Here is a 23,968-nt window from a genome sequence, read left to right on the forward strand (position 1 = left end):
AAAAATGAAACCTTCTGAACTCCAAAGAGACACTTTGACCCCTTCACAAACAAGGAATTCGCACGAAGGACCTGGAACACCATTCTGACCTGCTTCATATGAGACTCCCAATCATCCGAAAAGACCAAAATGTCATCCAAATATACAATCATGAATCCATCCAGGTACTCTTGGAAGATGTCATGCATAAAGGACTGAAACACAGATGCAGCATTAGAAAGCCCGAATGGTATAACCAGGTACTCAAAATGGCCCTCGGGCGTATTAAATGCTGTTTTCCATTCATCGCCCTATTTAATTCGCACAAGATTATACGCCCCTCGAAGATCTATCTTGGTGAACCAACTAGCCCCCTTAATCCGAGCAAACAAATCAGACAGCAGCGGCAAAGGATACTGAAATTTGACTGTGATCTTATTAAGAAGGCGGTAATCAATACAAGGTCTCAAAGAGCCATCCTTCTTGGCCATAAAAAAGAACCCTGCTCCCAATGGTGACGACGACGGGCGAATATGACCCTTCTCCAAGGATTCCTTTATATAACTCTGGATAGCGGCGTGCTCTGGCACAGATAAATTAAACAGTCGGCCTTTAGGAAACTTACTACCAGGAATCAAATTAATAGCACAATCGCAATCCCTATGAGGAGGTAGGGCACTGGATTTGGGCTCATCAAATACATCCCGGTAATCTGATAAAAATTCAGGGACTTCAGAAGGAGTGGAAGGCGAAATTGACAACAATGGAACATCACCATGTACCCCCTGACAACCCCAGCCAGACACAGACATAGACTTCCAATCCAACACTGGATTATGGACCTGTAGCCATGGCAACCCCAAAACGACCACATCATGCAGATTATGCAACACCAAAAAGCGAATATCCTCCTGATGTGCAGGAGCCATGCACATGGTCAATTGAGTCCAGTACTGAGGCTTATTCTTGGCCAAAGGCGTAGCATCAATTCCTCTCAATGGAATAGGATACTGCAAGGGCTCCAAGAAAAAACCACAGCGCCTGGCAAACTCCAAGTCCATCAAATTCAGGGCAGCACCTGAATCCACAAATGCCATAACAGAATAGGACGACAGAGAGCAAATCAGAGTAACGGACAAAAGAAATTTAGACTGTACCGTACCAATGGTGGCAGATCTAGCGAACCGCTTAGTGCGCTTAGGACAATCGGAGATAGCATGAGTGGATTCACCACAGTAAAAACACAGCCCATTCCGACGTCTGTGTTCTTGCCGTTCAGCTCTGGTCAAAGTCCTATCACACTGCATAGGCTCAGGCCTATGCTCATAGAATACCGCCAAATGGTGCACAGCTTTGCGCTCGATCTGAATGGCCAAGGACATAGACTCATTCAGACCAGCAGGTGTGGGAAATCCCACCATGACATCCTTAAGGGCTTCAGAAAGACCCTTTCTGAAAATTGCCGCCAGGGCACACTCATTCCACTGAGTAAGCACAGACCACTTTCTAAACTTCTGACAATATACCTCCGCTTCATCCTGACCCTGACACAAAGCCAGCAAGATTTTCTCGGCCTGATCCACTGAATTTGGTTCATCATAAAGCAATCCAAGCGCCAGAAAAAACGCATCAACATCACGCAATGCAGGATCTCCTGGCGCAAGGGAAAATGCCCAGCCTTGAGGGTCACCACGCAACAAAGAAATAATGATTTTTACTTGTTGAACGGGGTCACCAGAGGAGCGGGGTTTCAAAGCTAGAAGCAGTTTACAATTATTTTTGAAATTCAAGAACTTAGATCTATCCCCAGAAAATAAATCAGGAATAGGAATTCTAGGCTCTAACATCGGATTCTGAACCACAAAATCTTGAATGTTTTGTACCCTTGCAGTGAGATGATCCACACAAGAGGACAGACCTTGAATGTCCATATCTACACCTGTGTCCTGAATCACCCAAAGGTTTAGGGGAAAAGAAAGACAAAACACAGTGCAAAGAAAAAAAAATGGTCTCAGAACTTCTCTTATCCCTCTATTGAGATGCATTAATACTTTGGGCCAGCTGTACTGTTATGGACCTGGTGGTTAAGAGCACTCGGCACGACCTGATAGTTAAACTCAACAGGACAAGCTCTGGGATGTGGGAGCTCTGCTGACCGCAACCCCTAATCCTATCACAACAACTAGAAATAGCCATGGAGCGTTCCTGACTCTCCCTAGACGCCTCTTCACAGCCTAAGAGCTAGCTAGCCCTAGAGATAGAAAATAAAGCCCACCTTGCCTCAGAGAAATTCCCCAAAGGAAAAGGCAGCCCCCCACATATATTGACTGTGAGTAAGATGAAAGTCACAAACGCAGAAATGAAATAGGTTTCAGCAAAGGGAGGCCAGACTTACTAAACAGACAGAGGATAGGAAAGGTATCTTTGCGGTCAGCACAAAAAACTACAAAAGACCACGCAGAGTGTGCAAAAAGACCTCCGCACCGACTAACGGTGCGGAGATGCCACTCTGCATCCCAGAGCTTCCAGCTAGCAAGACAAAATCATGATAGCCAACTGGACAAGGAAACAATGAACAAATAATAACAAGCAGGAACTTAGCTTCTGCTGGAGTAAACAGGTCACCAGAAAGATCCAAGAGCGAACTGAACCAATGCAGGAACATTGACAGCTGGCAAGGAGTAACGATCTGAGTGGAGTTAAATAGAGCAGCCAACCAAAGGATAAACCACGTCACCTGTGTAAGGAACCTCAGAAGCAGCAGCTCCACTCACAGCCACCAGAGGGAGTCCATGGACAGAACTCGCCGAAGTACCACTCACGACCACAGGAGGGAGCTCGACAACAGAATTCACAACACTAGACACCTCGTCACAGCCGGAGGACTAAATACCCCTAAAGATGGAAATAGGAATACTACCTTGCCTCAGAGCAGAACCCCAAAGGATAGGCAGCCCCCCACAAATATTGGCTGTGAGTAGGAGAGGAAAGACACACACAGTAAGAAAACAGGATTTAGCACAAGAGGCCGCTCTAGCTAAAATAGGAAAGGATAGGACAGAGTTCTGTGCGGTCAGTATTAAAACCCTTCCAAAAATATCCACAGCAGATTAAACAAAAATTCCTCCATCTAACTAAAGACGTGGAACGTATATCTGCAACTCCAGAGACTACTAAACTCAGAGCAGGAATACAATCAAAAACAAGCACACAGCTTGTGTGCCATAGAAAAAGAAACAGACACTTATCTTTGCTGAATTGGCAGCTAAGCAGGAGAAGCCAGACAGAGATCAAATACTTCCCAAGAAACATTGACAACTGGCAAGGATTAATGAGTCCTGCAAACCTAAATACTCCAGTCAGAACTGCAATCAGTAGATACACCTGTCCAGGACTGCAGCCCAGAGACAACTGCATTACCACCCACAACCACCGGAGGGAGCCCAAAAGCTGAATTCACAACAGTTCTCCCAGTCTGGCAAGGAGGCAAAGACTTTTGTTTTATCTGCAGTCAGAGTCTAGACAAACTATACTGCAACTTTACATTTTGATCACTTTTCATTGCATTTTTTAAGGTACGTCTTGCAACCAGAAGTGACAATTCTAGCGTTTTTATTTTTTTCTCTTTACTTCTGTTCAACTGTACTTTTATGGAGGCAACAATGCAAAATAGATTTTTTTGTTATTTATCTTTATTTATTTTTTACTGTGGGTTTAATGTGGGTGATTCAAATTTTTTTTTTAAATGTCTTTAAAATGTTTAGGCCCTTTATGGGACTTGAACTTATCATTGTTCGATCTACTGCATATACGATAATACGATACACTGCAATGCCACAGTTCCACAGTGGCTGAGCATCTAAGAAGCACCAAGATTGCAGCGATCAGTGTCCTTGGGATCTGGTGTATGCGAGTGTCGACAATCACACTATTTAAATGGTTAAGAGCAGCAATCAGAACTCAGCTCTGACCACTGCTGTTGATCACAGATGCCGGCTATGTAACAGCTGGTATCAGCCATGGGTGGAGGGAGATCAGCTTATGGGCCTACTCCACACATGGTCAATCATGCACATATATATAACTTTGTAAGGGATTAAGCTTTGGACGGGATAAAGTTCCTAGAATTTAGCAAAATTTTGATTTGCCTAAAAATCATTGTCCTTGGCGGTGCATTGACCTGTTTAAACAGGACCTGTGGTGCCAAGAACAATCGCAGCCTATAACAGATCATTCTGTACGCATCTGAAACTTGGTCTGCCTGTGTAACCAGGCTGCTAAACAACTGCAAATCAGCAAAGAAGTTTCCGATCAGCGGTCGCTTTGTGATGCCAGTCGGCTCGTGTACGCAAAACTTTACACTGTTTTCGTCTATGGGCCAATTTAGATAGTGTATATCTTCATCATATGCCATATATGATTGCCTTGTCTCAAGGCTGAATAAATTACATTCTTCTCATCTTTTTTCCGTAAATATATTTCTGCACGTCCCTTATCAATCATGTTGCTATCTGGCATGCTCCATTACTGTACACTCTATCACTGTGGCTTGATCAATGCTTTAGCAATACAAAAAGTGTAATTGTGATTTCTAAGTCGTATAGTTTAGATATTGAAAATAATGTGTTTCGGATATCAGACCCTGGTGTACAAGTTCTCCACCTGGCAGTTCTTAAAACCATCCTGCACAGCAAACATGGAGGGTTTTTTTCTACATTTTTTTTTTAAATAATGGTTTTATCAATGGTCTGCTTAAACCACAATAAAAAGTTTGACTTCATTGGATTGTGTGGATGAGGCTGTAGAGTCTTTATATAATGTAGTTATTACTACACAAAGTAGCCCTAATTAAAAAAAGGCTATAAACCACAAATAATCTCTGCCTTAGACCGGAGTCACACTACCCTAACATACGGGTGAGTGCTATGCGAGAAAACATAGCATACCATTCAGACCAGTGTTAATCTATGGGGCAGCTCACATCACCTTTTATTTTCTCGAGCGTATTCAGCGTTCGTGTAAAATCGCAGCATGATACGATTGTCAACGAGACTCGGCCGAGACTTGCCAATGCAGACCTATGGGTGCGAGAGAAAAAAATCGCACAGAACTCAGACCATGCAAGTGCTGTCCTATTTTTACACACTGGTGTCCTTTGAAAACCTGGCAATTCATGTATCGTATACAGTAAAATCACACTGACAGGTTAGAATAGAATAGATAGAATATAAATATACACATAGAATACATATATATTTATCAGACTGGATGCATAGAGTCGATCAGCTATACTATATAGAGGAAAGAATAGCTTACACACATTTTTCACAAGATAAGTTCAAGGTGACCTGGGCCCCATGGAAATTATTCGGAGATAGTAATGACTAGAGTTGAGCGACCTTGACCTTTTTAGAGTCGAGCCGGGTTTCGCGAAACCCGACTATCTCAAAAGTCGGGTCGAGTGAAATCGGCCGATTATGACGTAAAGTCGGGATCGACCGAAACACGAAACCCAATGCAAGTCAATGGGGCAGCATAGTCGGCAGTGAGTGGGGGCCAGGAAAACACCTAGAGTGCCCATTTTAATGTAAAAACCATCCATTCTTCTTAATGAAGCTTGTCAAGCGTAATTTACCTTATAATAATTGGAAGGCATTTGAAATTGGGGGTCATTTGGCTAAAGTTGTGTGGGGTAGGGCTGGTTCAAGTAATTAGTGGGCCCAGGAAATCTGGACCACGTCACGGCAGTGGAGCAGGGAGAGGTAAGTATTTCAACTTTGCAAGTGCTGTGATCCTGAGCAAGCAGGGGGGGCCCACTTGTTGGCATTGGCACTGGCACAGGGCCCGTCAAAGTACAGCGGTGTGTTTGCACGGCGGGGGCGCCTCCCACCGGCAGCAACACTTTTGCGTACTATGAGAGGCCCTGTGCCAGTGACGTCGCCAACTAGTATTCCTCCCCCCACCTGATGAAGGAACCTGCACTTTCATCTGCACCTTCCTCTTTGTCCCCGTGTAAGGTGGTATGGTATGCGGGAAGAGCAACCTGACTTTCAGCAGGGTCACAATGTTGTTGTGTAGCATGCACGGGGAATGTTGCGTTATGGGTCAATGTACCAGCAGACTCATCTATCACTGGCTGGGCAATGGGCACGATGAAGTGGAAACACAGATATAGGCCCAAAGAATAAAGTGGGCTAAATGCAGTTCAAAATTGGTAACACAGGAATAACCAGGGGGCATTGCAGTGGAGGACAACTGGAATGAGAGGCTGACACAGAGAGTAGGGCCAAATCAGTAAGTAGTCGAAATGCAGTTCAAAATTGGCAACCGTAGTAAACAGGCGGCACAGCTTTGTTCAGTGGAGGAGAACAGCAAGGAGTGGCAGACACCGATAGTAGGCCCCAACCCAACTAGTAGGCCAAATGCAGTCTAACATTAACAACTACTTAACGAGAGCCTGAAAATGGAATTTCAGGACAGGAAACCAGGAGAACAGCAAGGAGTGGCAGACACCGATAGTAGGCCCCAAACCAACTAGTACGCCAAATGCAGTTGTTCCATTTAACCACAATTTAATGAGAGCCTGAAGATAGAAGCTCAGGAAAGGCAACCTGGGGAACACCTTGGAGTGTAACACACCATCTCTCTCCACCCCATACCCATTTTATAGGCCTAATGCAGTGTACTTTTCTACAACTACTAAACGAGAGTCGGAAGACCGAAGCAATGGCAAGGAAACCTGGGGAACACCTTGGAGTGTAACACACCATCTCTCTCCACCCCATACCCAATTTGTAGGCCTAATGCAGTGTAGTTTCCAAGAACTACTAAACGAGAGCCGGAAGATCGAAGCTCAGGAAAGGCAACCTGGGGAACACCTTGGAGTGTAACACACCCTCTCTCTACACCCCATACCCAATTTGAAGGCCTAATGCAGCGTAGTTTCCAACAACTACTAAACGAGAGCCGGAAGATCGAAGCTCAGGAAAGGCAACCTGGGGAACACCTTGGAGTGGAACACACCCTCTCTCTACACCCCATACCCAATTTGAAGGCCTAATGCAGTGTAGTTTCCAAGAACTACTAAACGAGAGCCGGAAGATCGAAGCTCAGGAAAGGCAACCTGGGGAACACCTTGGAGTGGAACACACCATCTCTCTACACCCCATACCCAATTTGAAGGCCTAATGCAGCGTAGTTTCCAACAACTACTAAACGAGAGCCGGAAGATCGAAGCTCAGGAAAGGCAACCTGGGGAACACCTTGGAGTGGAACACACCCTCTCTCTACACCCCATACCCAATTTGAAGGCCTAATGCAGTGTAGTTTCCAAGAACTACTAAACGAGAGCCGGAAGATCGAAGCTCAGGAAAGGCAACCTGGGGAACACCTTGGAGTGTAACACAACGTCTCTCTACACCACGGAAGGGCTGATTCTTAGGAAGGAAGGCTGTTGGAAATAAGCATTGCGCGTCCGAGGGTGATTATATTCTTATTAGGTATATACTCACCCTCGGACGCGCCCTGCTTCTTTATTTGGAATGAATGTTTATTTGCAATGTGGTGTTGACTTTCTCTATTATTTTGGTAATTAATGATTTTATTATTTTCATTGTTTTGCATCTTCTCGGCAATAATATAAAGAAGACGCGACAGGACAACACTCGGTGGATGCCATATGTGTGTTTTCAATTGAAAAAACCTTTCAGTTAACTACTTGTAGGAGAAAGTAATTGTAGCTGGTGGCCATTTTTAGTACTGTACCAGATTTTAGTTGTGTGTTTGTTTTTAATGTTAAAATGTCTGCATTTGATATCTCTCCAGTATTTTCTTTTTTGTAAGCAAAATACTTATTTTTATATTTTCTGTGTAGTAGTTGAAAGAATGGACCGCAGACAGGCATCGAAGGCCTAAAATAAAAAAATTGGGCTGGCTGTAGGCAATTTTAAATTGGTTCCAGGGGTACACGGGCAGCAGTGGTGTGGTCAGTGGAGGCCTAGTGGAAGGAGTCACCGCAGACAGGCATCGAAGGCCTAAAATAATAACACATGGCTGTAGGCAATTTTAAATTGGTTCCAGGGGTACACGGGCAGCAGTGGTGTGGTCAGTGGAGGCCTAGTGGAAGGAGTCACCGCAGACAGGCATCGAAGGCCTAAAATAATAACACATGGCTGTAGGCAATTTTAAATTGGTTCCAGGGGTACACGGGCAGCAGTGGTGTGGTCAGTGGAGGCCTAGTGGAAGGAGTCACCGCAGACAGGCATCGAAGGCCTAAAATAATAACACATGGCTGTAGGCAATTTTAAATTGGTTCCAGGGGTACACGGGCAGCAGTGGTGTGGTCAGTGGAGGCCTAGTGGAAGGAGTCACCGCAGACAGGCATCGAAGGCCTAAAATAATAACACATGGCTGTAGGCAATTTTAAATTGGTTCCAGGGGTACACGGGCAGCAGTGGTGTGGTCAGTGGAGGCCTAGTGGAAGGAGTCACCGCAGACAGGCATCGAAGGCCTAAAATAATAACACATGGCTGTAGGCAATTTTAAATTGGTTCCAGGGGTACACGGGCAGCAGTGGTGTGGTCAGTGGAGGCCTAGTGGAAGGAGTCACCGCAGACAGGCATCGAAGGCCTAAAATAATAACACATGGCTGTAGGCAATTTTAAATTGGTTCCAGGGGTACACGGGCAGCAGTGGTGTGGTCAGTGGAGGCCTAGTGGAAGGAGTCACCGCAGACAGGCATCGAAGGCCTAAAATAATAACACATGGCTGTAGGCAATTTTAAATTGGTTCCAGGGGTACACGGGCAGCAGTGGTGTGGTCAGTGGAGGCCTAGTGGAAGGAGTCACCGCAGACAGGCATCGAAGGCCTAAAATAATAACACATGGCTGTAGGCAATTTTAAATTGGTTCCAGGGGTACACGGGCAGCAGTGGTGTGGTCAGTGGAGGCCTAGTGGAAGGAGTCACCGCAGACAGGCATCGAAGGCCTAAAATAATAACACATGGCTGTAGGCAATTTTAAATTGGTTCCAGGGGTACACAGGCAGCAGTGGTGTGGTCAGTGGAGGCCTAGTGGAAGGAGTCACCGCAGACAGGCATCGAAGGCCTAAAATAATAACACATGGCTGTAGGCAATTTTAAATTGGTTCCAGGGGTACACGGGCAGCAGTGGTGTGGTCAGTGGAGGCCTAGTGGAAGGAGTCACCGCAGACAGGCATCGAAGGCCTAAAATAATAACACATGGCTGTAGGCAATTTTAAATTGGTTCCAGGGGTACACGGGCAGCAGTGGTGTGGTCAGTGGAGGCCTAGTGGAAGGAGTCACCGCAGACAGGCATCGAAGGCCTAAAATAATAACACATGGCTGTAGGCAATTTTAAATTGGTTCCAGGGGTACACGGGCAGCAGTGGTGTGGTCAGTGGAGGCCTAGTGGAAGGAGTCACCGCAGACAGGCATCGAAGGCCTAAAATAATAACACATGGCTGTAGGCAATTTTAAATTGGTTCCAGGGGTACACGGGCAGCAGTGGTGTGGTCAGTGGAGGCCTAGTGGAAGGAGTGACCACAGACAGGCATCGAAGGCCTAACATAACAAAAATGTCAATACAATGGTATTGTCAGTGGCAGGCAATGAAGGATGTCAGCGCATAGACTAAACATTGGTGGAGCTGTGAGATAATTTTGCAAGTGGTAGAGCACTGTTTGAGCTGGGGTGGGGGGAAACTGTCTTGTGGCCGGCGGTACAGGCCCAGGGCCCCTCATATTACAACGGTGTGTCTGACGTTGGGTGCGCACCACCACCGCCAGAGACACTTTATTGTACTAGGAGGGACCCAGTGGCAGTGCCGTCGACCAAAAGCGGGCTCACCCACCTCTTCAGACAAACTGCACTCTCACGGGTGCTGTCGCCAAGTGTCGATACCACGGCCCCGTGTGGGGAGTTTGGCCATTTAGTGAGGTGTAAACATGTCGTATGCTGGACAATCAGGTGCTGAAAATTACGAGATTGGAAAAGGCATTCAGAATAGTCCACAGGCAAGACCTTTTCATAGGAAAGCTAGGTGTCAGCCGGGCAAGGTGGGGCAAAAGATTTCGAAATCCAGTTGTGGTTCATTTTAATGAAGGTTAGATCATCTACATTTTGGGTAGCCAGACGAGTCCTTTTTTCTGTTAGTATTGAACCTGCAGCACTGAATACTCTTTCTGATAGGACACTAGCTGCCGGGCAAGCAAGCTCCTGCAATGCATATTCTGCCAATTCTGGCCAGGTGTCTAATTTTGATGCCCAGTAATCAAATGGGAATGACGGTTGAGGGAGAATATCGATAAGGGATGAAAAATAGTTTGTAACCATACTGGACAAATGTTGTCTCCTGTCACTTTGAATTGATGCTGCAGTACCTGTCCTGTCTGCGGTCATAGCAAAATCACTCCACAACCTGGTCAGAAAACCCCTCTGGCCAACGCCACTTCTGATTTCTGCCCCTCTAACTCCTCTGGTCTGCTGGCCCCTGCAGCTCATGTGAGAACGATCACGGGCGCTGTGTGCAGGGAATGCCAGAAGCAAACGGTCAACAAGAGTTGATTGTTTGGTTGCTAATATTAGTTCCAAGTTCTCATGTGGCATTATATTTTGCAATTTGCCTTTATAGCGAGGATCAAGGAGGCAGGCCAACCAGTAATCGTCATCATTCATCATTTTAGTTATGCGTGTGTCCCTTTTGAGGATACGTAAGGCATAATCCGCCATGTGGGCCAAAGTTCCAGTTCTCAAATCTGCGGTTGTGCTTGGTTGAGGGGCAGTTTCAGGCAAATCCACGTCACTTGTGTCCCTCAAAAAAGCAGAACCCGGCCTTGCCGCGCCACCAATTTCCAGTGGCCCCGGAAAAGCTTCCTCATTAAAAATATAATCATCCCCATCATCCTCCTCGTCCTCCTCCTCCTCTTCGCCCGCTACCTCGTCCTGTACACTGCCCTGGCCAGACAATTGGTGACTGTCATCAAGGCTTTCCTCTTCCTCAGCTGCAGACGCCTGATCCTTTATGTGCGTCAAACTTTGCATCAGCAGACGCATTAGGGGGATGCTCATGATTATTATGGCGTTGTCTGCACTAACCAGCCGTGTGCATTCCTCAAAACACTGAAGGACTTGACACATGTCTTGAATCTTCGACCACTGCACACCTGACAACTCCATGTCTGCCATCCTACTGCCTGCCCGTGTATGTGTATCCTCCCACAAAAACATAACAGCCCGCCTCTGTTCACACAGTCTCTGAAGCATGTGCAGTGTTGAGTTCCACCTTGTTGCAACGTCTATGATTAGGCGATGCTGGGGAAGGTTCAAAGAACGCTGATAGGTCTGCATACGGCTGGAGTGTACGGGCGAACGGCGGATATGTGAGCAAAGTCCACGCACTTTGAGGAGCAGGTCGGATAACCCCGGATAACTTTTCAGGAAGCACTGCACCACCAGGTTTAAGGTGTGAGCCAGGCAAGGAATATGTTTCAGTTGGGAAAGGGAGATGGCAGCCATGAAATTCCTTCCGTTATCACTCACTACCTTGCCTGCCTCAAGATCTACAGTGCCCAGCCACGACTGCGTTTCTTTCTGCAAGAACTCGGACAGAACTTCCGCGGTGTGTCTGTTGTCGCCCAAACACTTCATAGCCAATACAGCCTGCTAACGTTTGCCAGTAGCTGCCCCATAATGGGAGACCTGGTGTGCAACAGTGGCAGCTGCGGATGGAGTGGTTGTGCGACTGCGGTCTGTGGACGAGCTCTCGCTTCTGCAGGAGGACGAAGAGGAGGAGGAGGGGGTGCGAACGGCTACAGCCAATTGTTTCCTAGACCGTGGGCTAGGCAGAACTGTCCCAAACTTCCTGTCCCCTGTGGACCCTGCATCCACCACATTTAACCAGTGTGCCGTGATGGACACGTAACGTCCCTGGCCATGCCTACTGGTCCATGCATCTGTTGTCAGGTGCACCTTTGTGCTCACAGATTGCCTGAGTGCATGGACGATGCGCTCTTTAACATGCTGGTGGAGGGCTGGGATGGCTTTTCTGGAAAAAAAGTGTCGACTGGGTAGCTCGTAGCGTGGTACAGCGTAGTCCATCAGGGCTTTGAAAGCTTCGCTTTCAACTAACCGGTAGGGCATCATCTCTAACGAGATTAGTCTAGCTATGTGTGCGTTCAAACCCTGTGTACGCGGATGCGAGGCTAAGTACTTCCTTTTTCTAACCATAGTCTCATGTAGGGTGAGCTGGACTGGAGAGCTGCAGATCGTGGAACTAGCGGGGGTGCCGGTGGACATGGCAGACTGAGAGACGGTGGGAGATGGTATTGTTGCCACCGGTGCCCTAGATGCAGTGTTTCCTACTATGAAACTGGTGATTCCCTGACCCTGAAGGCTTTGGCCTGGCAAAGAAACCTGCACAGATACTGCAGGTGGTGCGGAAAATGGTGGCCCTACACTGCCGGAAGGGATGTTGCGTTGCTGACTAGCTTCATTGGCCGAGGGTGCTACAACCTTAAGGGACGTTTGGTAGTTAGTCCAGGCTTGCAAATGCATGGTGGTTAAATGTCTATGCATGCAACTTGTATTGAGACTTTTCAGATTCTGTCCTCTGCTTAAGGTAGTTGAACATTTTTGACAGATGACTTTGCGCTGATCAATTGGATGTTGTTTAAAAAAATGCCAGACTGCACTCTTTCTAGCATCGGATACCTTTTCAGGCATTGCAGACTGAGCTTTAACCGGATGGCCACGCTGTCCTCCAACAGGTTTTAGCTTTGCCACGCGTTTTGGGCAAGATACGGGCCCGGCAGATGGAACCTGTTGCGATGTTGATGCCTGCTGCGGCCCCTCCTCCTCCGCTTCAGAACTGCTGCCGCCTGCACCCTGTTCCCCCAATGGCTGCCAATCGGGGTCAAGAACTGGGTCATCTATTACCTCTTCTTGTAGCTCGTGTGCAACTTCGTCTGTGTCACCGTGGCGGTCGGTGGTATAGCGTTCGTGATGGGGCAACATAGTCTCATCAGGGTCTGATTCTTGATCAGCACCCTGCGATGGCAATGTTGTGGTCTGAGTCAAAGGACCAGGATAGTAGTCTGGCTGTGGCTGTGCATCAGTGCACTCCATGTCAGATTCAACTTGTAATGGGCATGGACTGTTAACTGCTTCACTTTCTAAGCCAGGGACGGTATGTGTAAAGAGCTCCATGGAGTAACCCGTTGTGTCGCCTGCTGCATTCTTCTCTGTTGTTGTTTTTGCTGAAGAGGACAAGGAAGCGACTTGTCCCTGACCGTGAACATCCACTAACGACGCGCTGCTTTGACATTTACCAGTTTCACGAGAGGAGGCAAAAGAGCTAGAGGCTGAGTCAGCAAGATAAGCCAAAACTTGCTCTTGCTGCTCCGGCTTTAAAAGCGGTTTTCCTACTCCCAGAAAAGGGAGCGTTCGAGGCCTTGTGTAGCCAGACGACGAACCTGGCTCCACAGCTCCAGACTTAGGTGCAATATTTTTTTTCCCACGACCAGCTGATGCTCCACCACTACCACTACCCTCATTACCAGCTGACAATGAACGCCCCCGGCCACGACCTCTTCCACCAGACTTCCTCATTGTTTTAAAAACGTTAACAAACGAACGGTATTTGTTGCTGTCACACAACTTACACGGTGAGCTATAACTTCAGTATGATTTAGCTACCCCTTTACAGGTGGGTGAGACCACAACGAAAATCAGCCACAATGTTACACACTCTGTTGTTGTTGGCAACAAATGAGATGGCACACACGCAGGACTGTCACTGAAGCGCAAATGTAAATATTTATCTCCCACTGATTTGTGTTTGTTTTTTTTAAAAGGGAGACTTCAGAAAAAAAAATTTAAAAAAAATTATTTTTTACAGAAGAATTTATAAAACAAATAAAATGAAATGATTGTTTCAGGGAGAATTTAGGAAAAAAAAAAAAAGGCTTTGTAGGGCCCACTGAGTGAGAGAGGACGCACACAGGAGTCAGGAGTGGCACACAAGCCCAGAGGCCAATATTTATCTCCCACTGATTGATGTACTGATTTTTTCAGGTAGATTTTGGAACCCAAATCAAGCTAAAAAAAATAATAGGCTTTCTATGGCCCACAATTGGGGAGAGAGAGAGAGATGGCACACCCAGGAGTCAAGACTGGCACACAAGCAGAAGGGGCAATATGAATCTCCCACAGTTTTTTTTTTTTTTTTTTTCAGGGAGACTTGAGAGAAAAAAAAATACCAAAAAAATGATTTTTTTCAGGAATAATTTAGAAACCAAAGAAAATAAAATGATTGTTTCAGGGAGAATTTAGAAAACAAATAAAACAAAAAATAGGCTTTCTAGGGCCCACTGAGTGACAGATGACGCACACAGGAGTCAGGAGTGGCACACAAGCCCAGAGGCCAATATTAATCTCCCACTGATTGATTTAGTGATTTTTTTCGGTAGATTTTGGAACCCAAATCAAGCAAAAAAATTAATAGGCTTTCTATGGCCCACAATTGGGGAGAGAGAGAGAGATGGCACACCCAGGAGTCAAGACTGGCACACAAGCAGAAGGGGCAATATGAATCTCCCACAGATTTTTTTTTTTTTTTTTTTTTCAGGGAGACTTGAGAGAAAAAAAAATACCAAAAAAATGATTTTTTTCAGGAATAATTTAGAAACCAAAGAAAATAAAATGATTGTTTCAGGGAGAATTTAGAAAACAAATAAAACAAAAAATAGGCTTTCTAGGGCCCACTGAGTGACAGATGACGCACACAGGAGTCAGGAGTGGCACACAAGCCCAGAGGCCAATATTAATCTCCCACTGATTGATTTAGTGATTTTTTTCGGTAGATTTTGGAACCCAAATCAAGCAAAAAAATTAATAGGCTTTCTATGGCCCACAATTGGGGAGAGAGAGAGAGATGGCACACCCAGGAGTCAAGACTGGCACACAAGCAGAAGGGGCAATATGAATCTCCCACAGATTTTTTTTTTTTTTTTTTTTTCAGGGAGACTTGAGAGAAAAAAAAATACCAAAAAAATGATTTTTTTCAGGAATAATTTAGAAACCAAAGAAAATAAAATGATTGTTTCAGGGAGAATTTAGAAAACAAATAAAACAAAAAATAGGCTTTCTAGGGCCCACTGAGTGACAGATGACGCACACAGGAGTCAGGAGTGGCACACAAGCCCAGAGGCCAATATTAATCTCCCACTGATTGATTTAGTGATTTTTTTCAGGTAGATTTTGGAACCCAAATCAAGCAAAAAAATTAATAGGCTTTCTATGGCCCACAATTGGGGAGAGAGAGAGAGATGGCACACCCAGGAGTCAAGACTGGCACACAAGCAGAAGGGGCAATATGAATCTCCCACAGATTTTTTTTTTTTTTTTTCAGGGAGACTTGAGAGAAAAAAAAATACAAAAAAAATGATTTTTTTCAGGAATAATTTAGAAACCAAAGAAAATAAAATGATTGTTTCAGGGAGAATTTAGAAAACAAATAAAACAAAAAATAGGCTTTCTAGGGCCCACTGAGTGACAGATGACGCACACAGGAGTCAGGAGTGGCACACAAGCCCAGAGGCCAATATTAATCTCCCACTGATTGATTTAGTGATTTTTTTTGGTAGATTTTGGAACCCAAATCAAGCAAAAAAATTAATAGGCTTTCTATGGCCCACAATTGGGGAGAGAGAGAGAGATGGCACACCCAGGAGTCAAGACTGGCACACAAGCAGAAGGGGCAATATGAATCTCCCACAGATTTTTATTTTTTTTTTTCAGGGAGACTTGAGAGAAAAAAAAATACAAAAAAAATGATTTTTTTCAGGAATAATTTAGAAACCAAAGAAAATAAAATGATTGTTTCAGGGAGAATTTAGAAAACAAATAAAACAAAAAATAGGCTTTCTAGGGCCCACTGAGTGACAGATGACGCACACAGGAGTCAGGAGTGGCACACAAGCCCAGAGGCCAATATTAATCTCCCACTGATTGATTTAGTGATTTTTTTTAGTAGATTTTGGAACCCAAATCAAGCAAAAAAATTAATAGGCTTTCTATGGCCCACAATTGGGGAGAGAGAGAGAGAGATGGCACACCCAGGAGTCAAGACTGGCACACAAGCAGAAGGGGCAATATGAATCTCCCACAGATTTTTTTTTTTTTTTCAGGGAGACTTGAGAGAAAAAAAAATACAAAAAAAATGATTTTTTTCAGGAATAATTTAGAAACCAAAGAAAATAAAATGATTGTTTCAGGGAGAATTTAGAAAACAAATAAAACAAAAAATAGGCTTTCTAGGGCCCACTGAGTGACAGATGACGCACACAGGAGTCAGGAGTGGCACACAAGCCCAGAGGCCAATATTAATCTCCCACTGATTGATTTAGTGATTTTTTTTGGTAGATTTTGGAACCCAAATCAAGCAAAAAAATTAATAGGCTTTCTATGGCCCACAATTGGGGAGAGAGAGAGAGATGGCACACCCAGGAGTCAAGACTGGCACACAAGCAGAAGGGGCAATATGAATCTCCCACAGATTTTTTTTTTTTTTTCAGGGAGACTTGAGAGAAAAAAAAATACAAAAAAAATGATTTTTTTCAGGAATAATTTAGAAACCAAAGAAAATAAAATGATTGTTTCAGGGAGAATTTAGAAAACAAATAAAACAAAAAATAGGCTTTCTAGGGCCCACTGAGTGACAGATGACGCACACAGGAGTCAGGAGTGGCACACAAGCCCAGAGGCCAATATTAATCTCCCACTGATTGATTTAGTGATTTTTTTCGGTAGATTTTGGAACCCAAATCAAGCAAAAAAATTAATAGGCTTTCTATGGCCCACAATTGGGGAGAGAGAGAGAGATGGCACACCCAGGAGTCAAGACTGGCACACAAGCAGAAGGGGCAGTATGAATCTCCCACAGATTTTTTTTTTTTTTTTTTTTTTTCAGGGAGACTTGAGAGAAAAAAAAATACCAAAAAAATGATTTTTTTCAGGAATAATTTAGAAACCAAAGAAAATAAAATGATTGTTTCAGGGAGAATTTAGAAAACAAATAAAACAAAAAATAGGCTTTCTAGGGCCCACTGAGTGACAGATGACGCACACAGGAGTCAGGAGTGGCACACAAGCCCAGAGGCCAATATTAATCTCCCACTGATTGATTTAGTGATTTTTTTCAGGTAGATTTTGGAACCCAAATCAAGCAAAAAAATTAATAGGCTTTCTATGGCCCACAATTGGGGAGAGAGAGAGAGATGGCACACCCAGGAGTCAAGACTGGCACACAAGCAGAAGGGGCAATATGAATCTCCCACAGATTTTTTTTTTTTTTTTTCAGGGAGACTTGAGAGAAAAAAAAATACAAAAAAAATGATTTTTTTCAGGAATAATTTAGAAACCAAAGAAAATAAAATGATTGTTTCAGGGAGAATTTAGAAAACAAATAAAACAAAAAATAGGCTTTCTAGGGCCCACTGAGTGACAGATGACGCACACAGGAGTCAGGAGTGGCACACAAGCCCAGAGGCCAATATTAATCTCCCACTGATTGATTTAGTGATTTTTTTTGGTAGATTTTGGAACCCAAATCAAGCAAAAAAATTAATAGGCTTTCTATGGCCCACAATTGGGGAGAGAGAGAGAGATGGCACACCCAGGAGTCAAGACTGGCACACAAGCAGAAGGGGCAATATGAATCTCCCACAGATTTTTTTTTTTTTTTTTTTTTTTCAGGGAGACTTGAGAGAAAAAAAAATACAAAAAAAATGATTTTTTTCAGGAATAATTTAGAAACCAAAGAAAATAAAATGATTGTTTCAGGGAGAATTTAGAAAACAAATAAAACAAAAAATAGGCTTTCTAGGGCCCACTGAGTGACAGATGACGCACACAGGAGTCAGGAGTGGCACACAAGCCCAGAGGCCAATATTAATCTCCCACTGATTGATTTAGTGATTTTTTTTGGTAGATTTTGGAACCCAAATCAAGCAAAAAAATTAATAGGCTTTCTATGGCCCACAATTGGGGAGAGAGAGAGAGATGGCACACCCAGGAGTCAAGACTGGCACACAAGCAGAAGGGGCAATATGAATCTCCCACAGATTTTTTTTTTTTTTTCAGGGAGACTTGAGAGAAAAAAAAATACAAAAAAAATGATTTTTTTCAGGAATAATTTAGAAACCAAAGAAAATAAAATGATTGTTTCAGGGAGAATTTAGAAAACAAATAAAACAAAAAATAGGCTTTCTAGGGCCCACTGAGTGACAGATGACGCACACAGGAGTCAGGAGTGGCACACAAGCCCAGAGGCCAATATTAATCTCCCACTGATTGATTTAGTGATTTTTTTTGGTAGATTTTGGAACCCAAATCAAGCAAAAAAATTAATAGGCTTTCTATGGCCCACAATTGGGGAGAGAGAGAGAGATGGCACACCCAGGAGTCAAGACTGGCACACAAGCAGAAGGGGCAATATGAATCTCCCACAGATTTTTTTTTTTTTTTTCAGGGAGACTTGAGAGAGAAAAAAATAAAAAAAAATGATTTTTTTCAGGAATAATTTAGAAACCAAAGAAAATAAAATGATTGTTTCAGGGAGAATTTAGAAAACAAATAAAACAAAAAATAGGCTTTCTAGGGCCCACTGAGTGACAGATGACGCACACAGGAGTCAGGAGTGGCACACAAGCCCAGAGGCCAATATTAATCTCCCACTGATTGATTTAGTGATTTTTTTCAGGTAGATTTTGGAACCCAAATCAAGCAAAAAAATTAATAGGCTTTCTATGGCCCACTATTTGTGAGAGAGATGGCACGCTCAGGACTGGCACACAAGCCCAGAGGCCAATATTAATCTCCCATTTTTTTTTTTCCAGGGAAAATTTATAAACCCAATAAAAAAAATAATAATAAATAGGCTTTCTATGGCCCACTATCTGAGAGAGAGAGATGGCACGCTTAGGACTGGCACACAAGCCCAAAGGCCAATACTAATCTCCCACTGATTGATTGATTGATTTTTTAAGGTAGAATTATGAACCCAAATCAACCAAAAAAATAAATAGGCTTTCTATGGCCCACTATTTGTGAGAGAGATGGCACGCTCAGGACTGGCACACAAGCCCAGAGGCCAATATTAATCTCCCACTTTTTTTTTTTTTCCAGGGAAAATTTATAAACCCAATAAAATAATAAAAAAATAGGCTTTCTATGGCCCACTATCTGAGAGAGAGAGAGATGGCACGCTTAGGACTGGCACACAAGCCCAAAGGCCAATATTAATCTCCCACTGATTGATTTATTGATTTTTTCAGGTAGAATTTAGAACCCAAATCAAGCAAAAAAATTAATAGGCTTTCTATGGCCCACTGAGTGAGAGATGGCACACACAGGAGTAAGGAGTGGCACACAAGCCCTGAGGCCAATATTTTTCTCCCACTGATTGATGTTGTGATTTTTTCTGGTAGATTTTGGAACCCAAATCAAGCAAAAAAATAAATAGGCTTTCTATGGCCCACTGAGTGAGAGATGACACAGACAGAGATGGCACTCTAGCAGAAATGTCAATCTTAATCTCCCACCAAAAAAAAAAAAAAAAGGAACTGTCCTTCAATTACTATCTCCCTGCAGTAATCTCAGCCAGGTATGGCAGGCAGCAATAAGGAGTGGACTGATGCACAAATTAAATAAAAAGTGTGGACAAACAAACAAGATAGCTGTGCAGAAAGGAAGGAACAAGAGGATTTGTGCTTTGAAAAAAGCAGTTGGTTTGCACAGCGGCGTACACACAGCAATACAGCTATCAGGGAGCCTTCTAGGGCAGCCCAATGAGCTACAGCGCTGAGAAAAAAAAAAAAAGGAGCTTCCACTGTCCCTGCACACCGAAGGTGGTGTTGGGCAGTTGAAATCGCTACAGCACAAGCGGTTTTGTGGTTAATGGACCCTGCCTAACGCTATCCCTGCTTCTGACGAAGCGGCAGCAACCTCTCCCTAAGCTCAGATCAGCAGCAGTAACATGGCGGTCGGCGGGAACTCCCCTTTATAGCCCCTGTGACGCCGCAGACAGCAAGCCAATCACTGCAATGCCCTTCTCTAAGATGGTGGGGACCAGGACCTATGTCATCACGCTGCCCACACTCTGCGTTTACCTTCATTGGCTGAGAAATGGCGCTTTTCGCGTCATTGAAACGCGACTTTGGCGCGAAAGTCGCGTACCGCATGGCCGACCACGCACAGGGGTCGGATCGGGTTTCATGAAACTCGACTTCGCCAAAAGTCGGCGACTTTTGAAAATGTTCGACCCGTTTCGCTCAACCCTAGTAATGACTACTTGGAGCTAATGGGCCAATAATGAAATCTATAAATTAATCGATGGGTTGCACCGTTGTTCATAGATAAAGGTTCGCCGACAGGTCTCGTGAAATAGAAAGATGTAACTCGCCGAATCCAACATCCCTTCTCCTCGGAAGGGGCTCCCCTACCTCTTTATCCCCCCCACCCTCCTTCTCTTCTCTTTCTTTTTCGATTATCTTTCTCATTTGTATAAGGTGGACAGTCAATCATACATAGTTATGGCATTCTGCCTAATAATAGTTGTTTTGGAATTCACGGTTTTTGAGAGAGTACCTTGTTTCCCACTGAGGTAAATGTGATTGAGTAATGGTATGCGGTACTTGTTCAAGGCCGGCGTCACACTGGCGTTTTAAACGGCCGAGTGCAATGCGATAAAATAATCGCATTGCATTCGGACCAATGTTACCCTATGGGGCAGCTCCCAGCAGCCGACTTTTTGTCGGCCGTTTTCCTCGGTCCGAGACAATCGCAGGTTTGCTGTGTCTGTCAGCATAGTGTCCAGAGGCTGGAGGTGCTACCAGGAGACAGGCCACTATGCCAGGAGATGTGGAGGGGGCCGTAGGAGAGCAACAACCCAGCAGCAGGACCACTACGTCAGCCTTTGTGCAAGGAGGAACAGGAGGAGCACTTCCAGAGCCCTGCAATATGACCTCCAGCAAGCCAGAAATGTGAATGTGGCTGCACAAACAGTTAGAAACCGACTCCATGAGGATGGTCTGAGTGCCTGACGTCCACAGATGGGGGTTGTGCTCACAGCCCAACACCGTGCAGGATGCTTGGCATTTGCCATAGAACACCAGGATTGTCAAATTCGCCACTGGCACCCTGATGAAAGCAGGTTCACACTGAGCACATGTGACAGGTGTGACAGAGTCTGGAGATGCCATGGAGAGTGATCTGCTGCCTGCAACATCCTTCAGCATGACCGGTTTGGCAGTGGGTCAGTAATGGTGTGGGGAGGCATTTTTTGGAAAGATGCACAGCCCTCTATGTGCTCGCCAGAGGTAGCCTGACTGCCATTAGGTACCAAGATGAGATCCTCAGTCCCCTTGTGAGACCATATGCTGGTGCGGTTGGCCCTGGGTTCCTCCTAATGCAGGACAATGCCAGACTTTATATGGCTGGAGTGTGTCAGCAGTTCCTGCAAGATGAAGGCATTGAAGCTATGGACTGGCCTGCCCGTTCCCCAGACCTGAATCCGATTGAACACATCTGGGACATCATGTCTCACACCATCCACCAACGTGATGTTGAACCACAGACTGTCATCAGGAGCATGCCCAGGCATCGTAGGAAAGTCATACAGGCACGTGGACGCCACACACACTACTGAGCATCATTTCCTTGTCTTGAGGCATTTCCACTGAAGTTGGATCAGTCTGTAACTTCATTTTCCACTTTGATTTTGAGCATCATTCAAACTCCATACCTCCGTGGGATATTAGTTTTGATTTACGTTGATCATATTTAGGTTTTATTGTTCTCAACACATTCCACTATGTAATGAATAAAGATTTACAACTGGAATATTTCATTCAGTGATATCTAGGATGTGGGATATTAGTGTTCCCTTTATTTTTTTGAGCAGTGTATATATAAGCACCATATTCCTCACCTGTCCTCAGATAATCCCTCTGTGATCCTGTCCCACGAAGACCTCCAGCTCTGCTAAATCCAGGTGGTCTGTTGAGTGGCGACATGATGCGACTGCTCAGCAAGCCAGCTGGAACACACTGCGACAGGAGCGCCATAACACTCCTGCAGTGTCTAGCGCTGACGTGAGAAAGGTCACCATAGTTCATAGCTGATGAACCCCGGTCATCTCACTGACGTCATCGCTCGCTGCTTGAGAACTTTCTTTCTATCTATCCATCCATCTATTTCTGTATCTAAAATTGTTTTATTAGTTAGTAAACTAGCTTGGAATGACATAGAGAATTCCTGTATGTAAAAGCTGATGTTAAAAATACATTGCATATGGATTACATATGTATGTCATACAGATACTGGCCAAGAAAAAACGTATTGTACTCGCATGAATGACACTTGCATGACACTTGTCCGACTTTTTAATACCAACATCGTACTGAATTTCTAAATACAGATGAGTGTGAGCCCTTAGGGTGTAAGCTTTGTTTCCTGCTTGTCCAGTGATTGCTTTAAAGGTGAACAAATCATTCTTTACTTAACTGGTCATCCATAGTTATTGTGTAGTATCCATAGTCACTGCTGATGTGTACTTAGTCTCATTTCTCCATTCTCCATTGTTAGGTCCCCAAAATCACCTATTGAACTCTCCATCTGACTAGGACATGGCTAACAATATAATCACCATATCCAGAGAGGAACTTGAAGAACTCAAGGAAGCATTTGAAAAAGTTGGTAAGTCCAGAGTGATGTATTTCAAGTGTTTATTTCTGTTAATGTTGATGATTATTGCTTATAGCCAATGAAAACCCAAAAGTCGTTATCTCAGTAAATTAGAATACTTTATAACACCAGCTTGAAAAAATGATTTTAAAATCCAAAATGTTGGCCTACTGAAATGTACAGTATATTCAGTAAATGCACTCAATATTTGGTCAGGGCTCCTTTTGCATCAATTACTGCGTCAATGTGGTGTGGCGATCAGCCTGTGGCACTGCTGAGGTGTTATGGAAGACCAGGTTGCTTTGATAGCAGCCTTCAGCTCATCTGCATTGTTGGGTCTGGTGTCTCTCATCTTCCTCTTCACAATACACCATAGATTCTTCATGGGGTTAAGGTCAGACAAGTTTGCTGGCAAATCAAGCACAGTGATATTGTTGTTTTTTAACCAAGAATTGGTACACCAAGTACTACTGGAGAATGAAATTTCCATCTCCAAAAAGCTTGTCTGCACAGGGAAGGATGAAGTGCTCTTAAATTTACTGGTAGATTGCTGCGCTGACTTTGGTCTTGATAAAACACAGTGGACCTACACCAGCAGATGGCATGGCTCCCGAATCCATCATTGATTGTGGATACTTCACACTAGACCATGGAAATCAAGGTCCCAGAGTCTGGAGGAAGAATGGAGAGACAGTCAATCCAACCTGCTTGTGGTCTACTGTGAAGTTTCCACAATCATTGATGGTTGTGGAGCCATGTCATCTGCTAGTGTAGGTCCACTGTGTTTTATCAAGACCAAAGTCAGTACAGCCGTCTACCACGAAATTTTAGAGCACTTCATGCTTCCCTCTGCAGACAAGCTTTTTGGAGATGGAAATGTCATTCTCCAGCAAGACTTGGCATCTGTCCACACTGCCAAAAGTACCAATACATGGTTTAGAAACAACAATATCACTGTGCTTGATTGGCCAGCAAACTCACCTGACCTTAACCCCATAGAGAATCTATGGAGTATTGTAAAGAGGAAGATAAGAGACACCAGACCCCACAATGCAGATGAGCTAAATGCCGCTATCAAAGCAACCTGTGCTTCCATAGCACAAAAGCAGTGCCACAGACTGATCGCCTCCATGCCACACCACATTGATGCAGTAATTGATACCAAAGGAACCCCGACCAAGTATTGAGTGCATTTACTGAATATACATTTCAGTAGGCCAACATTTTGGA

General features: G+C 44.4%; 1 protein-coding gene across 1 annotated transcript in view; it reads left to right on the forward strand.

Moving 5' to 3' along the window:
* The window catches only part of PLS1 (plastin 1), a 243,679-nt gene that overhangs the window by 29,385 nt on the left and 190,326 nt on the right, over positions 1-23,968 (forward strand). Inside the window, exon 2 of the mRNA XM_069727564.1 lies at positions 22,640-22,750. Coding sequence (XP_069583665.1) covers positions 22,681-22,750 — 70 coding nt within the window. The 5' untranslated portion in view covers positions 22,640-22,680. The remainder of the gene's footprint in view (positions 1-22,639; positions 22,751-23,968) is intronic.

This window comes from Ranitomeya imitator, chromosome 5 (genome assembly GCF_032444005.1).
Source record: "Ranitomeya imitator isolate aRanImi1 chromosome 5, aRanImi1.pri, whole genome shotgun sequence".
NCBI classification, from domain to species: Eukaryota; Metazoa; Chordata; class Amphibia; order Anura; family Dendrobatidae; genus Ranitomeya; species Ranitomeya imitator.